Source organism: Rhopalosiphum maidis, chromosome 2, assembly GCF_003676215.2.
Source record: "Rhopalosiphum maidis isolate BTI-1 chromosome 2, ASM367621v3, whole genome shotgun sequence".
In the NCBI taxonomy this organism is placed as follows: Eukaryota; Metazoa; Arthropoda; class Insecta; order Hemiptera; family Aphididae; genus Rhopalosiphum; species Rhopalosiphum maidis.
This window is the reverse complement of record NC_040878.1, coordinates 21393554-21406329: the sequence shown is the minus strand read 5'-3', so window position 1 is coordinate 21406329 and position 12776 is coordinate 21393554. Positions and strand designations below refer to the sequence as shown.

Below are 12776 nucleotides of genomic sequence, written 5' to 3'. Positions count from 1 at the left end.
GGTACACCCATCAGCCATCACACACATGTATACATTTATATACATATATACCTGTTCTGTAGATTTTTTTGTGCTTATCTTTGTACACGTGCGCGGTATTACAATATAGGTACACGTATTAAAAAAAAAAAAAGTTCGGTGTGGGCGTGTATTTATAATGCTCGTGAAAAGGTCAAGATGCACTACCGCGTCAATATACGCGTCATTGGACTATAAAATTGTGTTGAATTTTTTTTACACTCGATAGTAACATACTCGCCACACTTCCAGTGTGCTATGCCAGTACGGAACATATTATATTATTGAATATGCCTTTGGAAACTCGACGATGAAAGAATTTTAGGCGTGTGTCTATCAGATGAAACATTTTACCCCGTAGTAAAATGTCCAAACGTGGCGTTGTGTATATGCGTGTGGTAGTGGTAATCGCTCAATACCCACTGTAAGGTGATTTTTTTTTAGTTCTATCCTCGAAATCGAGGAAAAAGTATTTTAAATTGCATTACAAGCTCTGCAGACTTTGACCGTGGTTAGGTTAAGATTTCAGGTGATGGGTCACAGAGGTATATGGTATAATTATCTTGCATTATATTAAATTTTAACATGCAGTTTCTGCATTTATTTTATCCTTAGCACTTAAAGGAGAACCCGTGATTTTGCAGTATGACAATAGACGTTTTTGGAAATTAATCGCTGTACGGTAAAACCAGTATTCAATTGAAAATCATGACACGTGAATAGTATTGAATGCACGTTTTTATTCTACTTCTTAAATTGCATTTTCGGAACTTAATATTACGCGAATGGTTACCCAGAAAATTTATCAATAGATGTCTCTTTCGAAATTTGTGTCAAACCCCGTTGGGAATATACAATTTTGACCTTTTTGTATAGTGCCACATGTGTCCTTTTTTTCAATCAATAATGGCAATGACTGTTTTATGCTTCTTTATAGTACTTTTCTATCTTGAACAATTTTCACCAAAAACACGTGAATTTCAAAACATTATATAAGTTATAACTTTAAAAGTTTAAACTTACATTTTTCAGCTGTTTAGTAATCACAACTACAGATCAAAACAAACAAAGCTATTAGTGGGTTTTCACGCGTATAGAGGCTTTTAATGATTCTTTGTATTTTTTTAAGTACCCATTATATTTTAGTTCACATTAGTATTTTCACCGCTCGATTTTTTTTTTCGTAAAACGTAGTTTTTATGAATATATTATTCAGTCATAGGCGTAATCTCATCTCGGGGGCGCAAGATCGTGCAATGGTATAATATTTTTTACAACGTCGTACCCGAAGCTTTTTTCATTAGGGACGGTAGTTAGTACACTTTTAATTTAACACAAATCGACATATACTACAACCGTTCTTTGGTAAGCTGGTTAGTCTCAATACTTACAGTTTTATTGTTCAATTTAAATTGAATTAAATGCCTACTTAATAGTAGCCGAATAATTTACAAGCTCGCAGTAAACGGAACTATTTCTTTTAAGTTTTGCTACAACTGGAATTCAAAAGTCACTAATGATTTATTCAATATTTTTTCTTTTTCTAGATCGCATTAGTCCTGTGTTTGGTTGCCGTTGCCACCGCAGCACCGTACGTGCCCGTCGTACCGGTCATTCCGGCAGTCGTACACCATCCGGCTTCCGTTGTACGCTCGTCGACCGTCATCCAATCGCACCCATCGCCCTTGGCCACCCACGTGGTTGCCGTACCCGCCGCCGTCGCTCATCCGGTTGCCGTCCGCCCGGCGGTATCCGTTCATCCGGTAGCCGTCCACCCGGTATTGCCCGTCCACACAGTCGTCCATTACTGATGTTCGACTTTGGTTAACGTAATTTATTATTTTGCACACACACAGTAGTGCACAGATCTTCTTCATCTATACTATTATTTTCATACATGATGTTATTTCAAAAAATTAACCGAAAAATGTTTTTTTCGATCAAAATACAATTATATTGATATAATATAATAATGATGATGGTCATAACATTGTATACTTGGCGTTTTTATTTATTGCTATCCAAATACTGTTCACCAATTTATACAATATTATATATACCTACCGTGGTAAAAATGAAAAGAATAACAACAAAAAGTATACTACCCTTACAAAAAAATGTAATAACCAATAAACACGCGAGGAAAATTAAATCGGATTAATACAAAAGCTTAAGTATATAGAATGGACAGAAATGTCAATATGATGGTATTTAAATTAAGAAGAGGAGAGCTTACATTTTCATGGACCAGAAAATTCTTGAACAATTGCGGTGGGGGAATTTTCAATCACATATCCGACTGTGGTGGACCATTTAAAAACAGTAGTTAAGATTTGATCATATTGTTACTAGATAGTTCCCTGCACACGCGTATGTTTCTGATTTGTAAGAAGAGGCCTTTGCACTGTTATGAACTTTCATGGTGCCTATTTTATCGATCGCATGCAAGTTTGTAGTATGGCTACTCTTCTAAATGTATATATATATATATATATATATTGTTGATATTTATTACAGTATTATTGTTACAACGGATTTTCTATGCTATTTATATAAATATCTGAATTTGCGATTATTTGATGTAATTATTATCAATTTAGTAGTGAAATAATTTGTTATTATTATAACAGAACACGAAAATAAAAACATCACGTGAATAGTATAAGAACATAATATATTATAGTATATTTAAGTTTAATATCAGTACATTTTTAATATAAAACAAAAAGTACTACAAATTACTTTATTTGTTCTACAGTGTATATTTTACACTCTTTTTTTAATCAGAGTAGTGTCATATACATTTTTTAAACTTATTAGTAAAGTTCAAACGTATTATTTCAATTTTAAAAACCACGATTGAGCGCGCTTTTGTCTTTTTAAAGTTTAATACGTTTAAGTATAGTGGTATATATAACGAAATATACATAATATAATATATAATAATTCAATAACATACAAACTCCGAAGAAAACAAAATATTGCATTCTTTTTTCAGTTGCATTTAAATATTTGAAATTAAAAAAAATATTCAGTCATTTTCTTTTTTAATTACCACGTATAATTGATTATTCGAATAAGACAATCAGATATTTGATTCATTGTCGCATAATAACAGTAATCTTTTACTACGACTATAAGCTACATATATAAATAGTCTATTAAACTAAGAATCCGCCATAGAACTAGAAACTTGGTTTACTCGATCCCCGGTCCCTCTAAACATTTAATATGCCTAACCCAATTCAGGCCTACGGTGAACCATTCATAATATATTGAACACATCACACATACAACATTCCTATTAATATTAATATGTTTATTCTATAAGTAAAATTTAGTTAATTCTATGTTATAACGTATAATTATATAGCCTAAACCATTTTTAAAAAAAATATATTATACTAATAACACCAGAAACTACATTAAATTACCAGAGTAATGGTTTTAAACCGATGTCATGTAACGAAGCACTTAAATAATATTGTTATCGTGTATGTTCAGTAGACTATCATCTATACGCCTCGCGATCAAAAATATATGATGAATTCTCCCTTAATGTTTATTTTCTTCTGTGTATATTTTCAATACACAATATTGTACAATTTTTTAATATATTCTCTACAAACTCATTTTAGAATATTTATAGCAGAGCGCAGTAAATTTAAATCAAAGCAATCTCAATATAGGATTCTGTTTACATAAGTCAATCGATTGTATAATATATTCTATGCTACAATGCTACTTATCGAACTTATTGCAATGTATGCAATTGTATACATGCTTAATTTGAGTAGATATTAAAACTCTAATATGTATGAGCAGACCAGATTTCATTATTGAACATTTTAATGACCAAATCTCTATTAATAAACAAAGAAAAACTTTATTAGTGAAATTATTTCAACGGCATAAATCGATTTGAAAAAAATATTACAAATCAGTTTGACGAAAAATTGAGAATTTTCAGAACATTTTTTCGTTTAATCGTATGGAACCCCGATAATCTGCGATAGCGGAAATAACAACACCACACTGAAAATAATGTGCTCCAATACGTGATGATATAATATTATTATATTATTTTCAAAAATGTAGGTATAATAAATAAGTACTTTTTTTATTGAACGGTATTATAGTTAGTGCAAAACGTTTATGAAAACAGTACATCAAATGTGCGTTGGTAAAGCGATTATAATAATAGTATAGCGCCACATTGACACGGAACCACACCTGTAAGTTATTATTTTTTAAATATATTTTAACTAATAAATTAACAACGAAATGTTTTAATTCGTTGTAATTTGTACCGCATTAAAACCCGTGAGTCAATTAACGTCCATTTAAAATACAACAACAATAACAACAACAGAACATGCATCGATGGTATCAGTTAAACTCTAATTATTAAGTGTTTTTTTTTTTTTTTAAAAAAACTTTTTGTATACCAACCTGTCTACTGAAACGGCGATCAAACTGTACACAGACGCTGCCACTGAAACTCCCTGGACATACGGCACGATCTTACACATCCACGATCCCAAGATCCACGCTAAAAACAAGAAGAAACAATATAAGATATTTTATTGACAGATTACATTTTCATAGAATATATTATTATTATTATTATTATTTATATATTTTATTATATATAAAAAGACCGCAACTGCAGTAGATATCCTATTATGATCAAGTCGTCAAAAAATCACGTTTCTGTACTTCATCATCGTCAAGACGTCTCGTTAAACAATTGTAGATTTTAGAATATAATTTTTTTTTATTGCTGTTGCTATTGTCAGAAAGAATAATGAATATAACTTTATCCGTGTACGCGCTTAGCGAGAACCTTTTTACTCACTTACTTGTATGTAAATTATTTCGAATAGAAATGTGATCGTTTTTATTTTTCTAAAACATAATATATTATATGCAATGTAAAACACGTAAAAAGAAAACCCGCTAGGATAAACTCCAGAAAAAAAGTAATCTTCTTTGTAACAAATAGAAATTGATCTACGACCATTCTGAGTCATGGTCAACGAATCGAGTACAAAAAGGTCTTCCCGGTGAAATAGTATGTAAGTACGACAATAATAATAATAATGTATTAAAATGTCTTTTAATTCTTTAGTTTTTATTTCCATTGTTATTTTGTCCAATAACCTTAAAATTCGTTAGCACTTTGTCAAAAAGTAGTAATACCAATAGTCGTAATACAAAATAAACTTTTTTTTTTCATATGTTTATTGATTGTACATTAAATACAGAAAATAATGTACGAAATGTATTATTCTATTAAATTTCAAATAGTCTTAATGACAATTTTCTCTATCAGAGAAAATATAAAAACAATAAAAACGAAAAATGTACGACATTTCAATGGATACATGATAAAATATGATAATTAATACTTTAATCGTAGTTTTTTTTCTAACAAAAATATAGTTATTATATACTTAGGTAATTATAGTTAAGCACACGCAAATTTTTAACTGAATTTACATAATATATGCAAATAATTTCTTAATCTCGCAGTTATTCAAGGGAGTACTATATATTTGATATAAAATTATTGTTTTGTTGTTACTCAATAATACGAAAATCACTTAACTCAGATTTTGTGTTGCTGTACTGAAATCCAGAAAAAGGAAAAAACAAATTACCCTAGTTGCCTAGGCTATATAACGTTTACGAAATGTGTACCATCAAATATATTACCAAAAACTATGTATGTTTTTCAAACATTATTTATCGAGTCAAAAATTAAAGATTAAAGATGCATGTTTGAGAACAAAAACAATAATGACGGATGAGAAATTACTTTTGTTTTGCCTGATGTAAGTACCGGTACAAAACATCATAGTATAATAAAAATATAAAATATTGATGGCTTTTTTCCCTTTATTTTTAATGTCGAATACCGATCTCTGCATATATTGTATGTAACGGCCCGTGGACCGTTATATCTAATGTTTATTGTTTTATTTTCTCACGCATATACACATATAGATATTATATTACACAGCATAATATAATACACTCGAGCGATTTGTCTGTTGCCGGTCGGTGGCGTTCGATGAGGTGGTTTTTTTTTTTTTTATTATTTCAGTAGATCGACAATAGAATTTTCTTTATAAATTATTATAGATTTTATTAGTATGCTAACGAAGTTTATGTATTTTCAAAGTAAAATCGTATAATATATTAATTATGGCGAGCTGCGATATTATGTAAAACGTGAATATAAGGTGTCGACCAACCGTCAAGATGAAACGGGCAAGTTGCGCTATGCTGCGACATGTCTTATTTGCAACAATAAAGTTTATCCGGGGGAAAAAGACCATCTCGTATTTGTGTCGTTTCTGTCGTTCAGCGTTGTATACGTATTTACACAACGCCATCAGACTCGTGTATTCGTGTTTGATCGTGACCCTATTGTTGGGTGGACACGGTTATTTGAATGTCTGATAGGTAGTGTTGCTTTTTAGTATTTGAAAGATGGGAAATTTTACGAAATACAATTATAAGTGAAATAAAAATAATCCAAAACTTAATTTCAACCCTATACGCATATACTTATTATATTATAAAACCCACAACTATTAAACATTTTATTATTGGATTTTAAGGAATTTTTTTTTTTTTAAGAAAAAAATGTGTATAGTTGATAATAGGTAACGTAATTTTGTTTATTTAAATGTTATATAAAATGCATAATGTTAATAATTGTTCTGCGTTTATAAATTGTATACTGATATTGAATTATTTTTAATATTTGTAAGACAGTTTCTTGTATAGTTTGTCAAAGGTTAATATATAATGTACAAGGCACATCAAAAAAGTAGGTACTTAAATTAAATTTATTGATCTATCCAGAAATATAGATAACATGAATAGTTGATGCACCTTCAAACTGGTCTAAATATTCAATTATCTTATGGTATGAAATTGTTAGTTTAACCAAATCCAATTTCATGAGAGGAAATCAATATTGCTTTTTCCATGACAAATAGACAAAACGATGGTATACAAAAAATATAGTATGCTGAATAAGTATATAAAACGGCATGGTCATTGAGAACAATATTTTTATACTTAATATTTCTTATGATAAGTAAACTACAATTTTAGAGAATGATTAAAATTATTTTTTTATTTACTAACGATTCGACTGACGTTACTTTGTAAACGTAATATGCCAGTAAATTGCAATATCGCGACTACAAGGGGAGTTGAGAAATTGAATTAGATCTAAATGACATGCGCCGTAATGATTTGTTATATTTAACTAAAACCGTCTGCGTTTATATGATATTATAGAAGTTTTGAAAAATAATCTAAAATGTGATTACACGTAATTTGAATTTTATTCTTGCAGCGCGCACGTTTCGCCAGCGTTCCAACAATTTCAGCACGCCAACAACGAACTACGCCTTATTTTCATATAACGACGATATTTTTTATTTTAACACACGTGTAAACAGCTGTAACCTACCTATAAAATATATTATAAATATGAGTACAAGGGACGACACACGGTCGACACAAACGCCAAAATAATAGCATATTGTGCAAGGTGATTTTATAAAGACAGTACTTCGAAAAGTGTTAATCCACTTTCTAACTTCACCCATAGAAACTTAAAATACTTATAAATAATAACTAGGTGTACTCGCTCAAAATTTATTTTTATACGTATATTGAAATTCTAAGTAAAATAAATTAAAAATGTATGTTGCATTAAAAAAAAAAAATTTTTGAATTACAATGATGAAGAATAGTAAACATCATGAATGCTTCATTTGCAACAACTTGAAATAATTATGTAAACGATTAATACCATCCGAAAAAATCGCTTAAAATAAGTACCACTCTGTTTTTATACAACTAGAAATATATATAGTATTACTATAGTAGAATAATATTGCCTAATACCGACGAATTGTATGCTTATTAGTTATTACTTAGTTCCCCATCAAATCACAATAATGACGTATTCGCATGTTATTAATTAAGTAAAATATATTATATGGCATATTGAAGATCGATTTTGAAATAATGGTTTACGGTGTAATATTACTGTTATTTATTGTAAGTGCTTAGCCGAACGTTTACCTCACTGATTCTGTGCCATAGCGCAAGATTTGCGAAATTTCGTGTTCCAAAACCGGCAAATATCGTATCAGATCCTAACGAAATTCTCGCAAGTCTTGTGACGCAAATTTTCAATGACCCTACAGTGTAAAATATTATTTTTTGCGTTTTTCTGAAATCTATGTTGAGCTACAGCCCGGCAAATGCGTCAGAACAGTATATTACTTAGAAATTTCATATTATGTAATAGTATTATTTTGAGATTTTTTTTAACTGATTTTTGAAGGTAACAAAAAAAAAAAAAATCGATAACAACAACTGTAATAAGAATAGTAATAACTACAATAACTTTTTTGGATATTACCGAGTACTAATATTTGGGAAAAATTACATGGGTATTATTATTATTATACTATGATCATAATGTATAACATGGGTTTTAAATGTAGGTTCACCTCGCGTGGTATTCCATAATAATCATAATCATAATAATAATTTTGATAACCATGCTAGACGCAATAATAATAATAATGTTGATTTTATTTTGGTCACCCGTCTGCTAACCTATATGGTGGTAACTGTGGTAAGCCATTGCGGTTTCCTGCACAATTTTCCGACTTCAAATCTAATAATATAATAATATCGTGAGGTGCGAGGAAAAAAAAATCGTACTTCATCTTCGGATCATCGGCGGTGGTGTTGGTATATAAATAATACGCTATAATATAATATAGGTACTCGTGAAAAAGGAAGATAACCGAACGGACATTGGCGCGGTTTGTGATTTGTAATTTGATTTACAGTGTTATACGCAAATCGTTTCCCATCCATTTTATTTAAGGAGAATATCATATTTTTTCGCGTGCATTTCATGTTTATCCATTATATTATCAACTATGCTAATTTGATTTACTACCTATTTATTAACCTATATGCAGGGTGGTTGACCGTACTGCAGATTGTCCGCCATAGCTTTACGGAACAACCGCGCCCTATATATTTAAAATTAAAATATTCTTTTCGAAATTCGATTTTGTGCTGTTGTAAAAAAAATATATATACATATTTCCAGGCGATATAAAATTAATGTATGTTTACGATGAATACGTTTATATATATATATATAAAAAAATAATATAGCTTCGTTTCAAAGTTCTTCAAATCACGGTGAAACACGGAAATCGTTTCGCGGGAATGTTTAATCACGTATCGTTATTAAATATGTATTTAAATCATGCAATACGTCACTTTAATATTATGTTATTTTTATTCCGTTCATTCGTACGTTTGTTGTTGAATTTGTCAAGCGTGATATTTCAATAGAATATCATGTTAAAGTTTAATACACATAAATTTCTGTATACATATTAATATTGTATACGTATTCTAATAAAAAAAAAAGTTGTATATTGAATTTGGGTTATTAATAAAATATTTAATTTTGTGTATTCTGGATTCTCATAAAATACGAGTTATTTGATAAAAATCGCCTGGTTTAAGGTTTGGCGAAATCGACCGATTTTTATAGGCCGGTTCGGCAAACAGCCCTTTGGGGAGGGCGTACGCCTTGCCATGTGTACGGGTGAACGAGGTCACCGGGTCAAACTCAACAATTCAGCCGAGACCAAAGTATTAACTCCGGAAACTCAAAGTGTGATTTTTTCATGTTAATTATGTGTTTACCAGTGTAATATCAAAAGTCTAAAATTACGTTAAACACGGAAACAAACAAACAACAATTATTAAAACTGTACACAAATGTTATAACCAAAATACATACAATAAGTATAATACCTACACTTCAACATTTCTGCATGCTTGTTATGTAACCAACTTAATGTAAATTAATTAATTTGTTTTATTAATAATACAAATATAGCTTAAAAATATTTATTGTATTTATTATTTATAACACAATCCATACGTTTCTCGGTTTTTACATATCATCAAGGAATCATAAATAAAATTATCTAGATTAGGTGCCTATTGAACTTATGGACAATTATAATTTACAATAATATACACTGTATTTCGATTTACTAGATTTCTAATCAATATTGAAAAATTAAAATATACAACATAATATATGTCCCATTAGCTAAAATTATATTAAATATTTATTATTTTTATCACTGAAGATAATATGTAAGTAATTTATTTCATTACTACACGGTAACTTTAATTTACACCTACTTCAAATTGTTGATACACCGAAAATTTTTTTATTTTTTTTAAACCACCCTGAAATGTCATACTTATCTATTAAATTAATTTTTTTTTCTACGCAGAGTTTCCGAAAGTTGAACTGTATATTGTTACTTATAATATTGCACTGCGGAGCTCGTTTATCTCGTTTTATTATAATCTGTATTATACCGATTATTATTTAGACAAATTATTGAAGAAGAAATCTTGTAATAAAAAAACGAAACTTATAAATCGATGAAAAATTGCCTTGCTATAACAATGGGGTTTTCGTAAGAAAAAAAAAAAACTAAAGCAGCAAACTCGTTGTTAATATTTAATTAAATAATAGTCTATGCCTCTATGGTATTATATTATTAAAACTATTTGTGACGTTTTCTAAGTAAACATTTTATAAAACAATTTGTTGTGGGGTATAAAACATTTGCGTATGATTTAAGTGTTTATGGTACCTAAATTCCAACGAGTTGCATATTTTTTTAATTCACTAACTCATTTATTACGTAATTGAATGTTAAACTTTTATCACTGGTTTTCAAATCTGTACCGCGGGCACCACCGCATTTAAATTTCGGGGCAACAAGGTTATACGCAATAATTATAATATCGTGAAGTATACGCAAACTTACTATTGATGTATATTTTTCGACGCGAGCTTGTAATTTACTGATGAACAAATCCGTGATTTTAATGTATTCTCAAGCAATAGTTGGAAACGCGTTAAAAGTATTAAAATGATATAAAAATAAGTAATTTCATTACATACGCGCTTGCCGCATGTGTGCTCGTAGTTCACTACCTACCTACGAATGATACGGTTATAATAATATGATAAATATGTATTTTTTTTAAATGCCTGAATAATTGTGACCGGACTAGGCAGCTGATGAATAATAGAAAAATAATATGGTATGTCATAAACACCGATTCGAGTAGGTGGTATGCATCGTTGCACTCGTAGATAAATAGTTATTAGATACATACATATTATATAATATTTATACGATACGATATTATTACTGCGGCGCACACGCATTGTTATTATTAGGCACATAACATTATCATGTATGCCGGAATTGCCCGTTTAACGATAGTCAAAAAATAATCGCGGGCTGGATTGACAATTTATTAATGATATGTTTCCGGCGCAAACACGCAATACCGCGAACGATGCGAACACCGGTGAAAAAAAAAAAAACAAAATAATTATTACAGCCGACATTTTTTACCGGCGTTTTTAATGACTATTGATGACATTCGAACGGCAATAATAACGATTTGTTACCATACGGATATCAATAGAATTAAACCAATAATAATTGGTCGACCGTACACAAATTGTGCATCATAACATATTCATATATTATAAACACAAAACGTGTATATGTGTGTGCATATTTTATAACAAACGGCCGTGTACAATACATAATACTATTATGTAGGCCGCTACGGTTTTAAAAGTTCGTCACGCAAGCGCCGTGCACGAATCACGTCCGCACCAAACGCGGAATAAACCAAAAACACAACCAATTCGTTTGATTTACCTTTTTATTTAGGTTTTGGCGAAGAAAAACGTCAAACTTGCAAACAATTAAAACGACGGATTTAATTTAGGTGATTTGGGTCGGTGTGGGATATGTGTTCGAGACGGACGGCTATTATAAGTGTATTATATTATATTTATTATATAATTTTCATCGTTGTTATTAAAACCAACACGGATACTTGGAATCGCGTATACCTGCGCTGCTATATTATCGATAACCTGTGAGTTTTAATAATAATAAATGAGCATTGAATACGTGGGTCAGGTTAGGTAATAATAACCGTACAAACACATTTATAAACAACACTTTACTACATTTTTTAAAACCAGCAGAAATTATGAAAAATGGCTAATAAAAAAAGCACTAAAAAATATCATAATACCCGTTGTAATACATTTTAGTGTACAATTATTAAGCGAGTAAAAAAAATTCTCGGAAAATTAATAAAAAAGATTTGAATTTTTCAAATGAATATCAGCGGGTATTGCTATAATTTGAATTTGAAAATTATTATAGAAATGGAATTTTTTACAGAATAAACACGATACAATACCTATTGTATTGTATTGTATTGTATTGCATAATCTAATAATCTGTGACCATATATCTACGCCTTGCTTAACGGAGATAAATCAAGGAAAATAATTATTACTCTGCTTACTGTCATGTTGATGTAAAATTCCGTTATCGGTGAAGTGAAATGTGCAAGTATTTATCGAATGAGATATTTCAAAATATCCGCCGTCCATCACACGGCAGAGATGGCTTCGGACTTTCGCAATCGGGAGGTGTTCATAAGCAGATGTTTTGATAGATTATTATGTTACAACTCGAAAAAAATATAAACGATAATTGGTTATTGTCTTGTTATTCTCGAAACATAACGAATTTAGACAGATCGTATTTAAAATA

General features: G+C 29.9%; 1 protein-coding gene across 1 annotated transcript in view; it reads right to left on the bottom strand.

The window, feature by feature from the left end:
• LOC113552296 (neuropeptide SIFamide receptor-like) overlaps positions 1–12776 on the bottom strand; it is a 38515-nt gene that overhangs the window by 8761 nt on the left and 16978 nt on the right. Inside the window, exon 3 of the mRNA XM_026955099.1 lies at positions 4471–4570. Within this exon, the coding sequence (XP_026810900.1) occupies positions 4471–4570 (100 nt within the window). The remainder of the gene's footprint in view (positions 1–4470; positions 4571–12776) is intronic.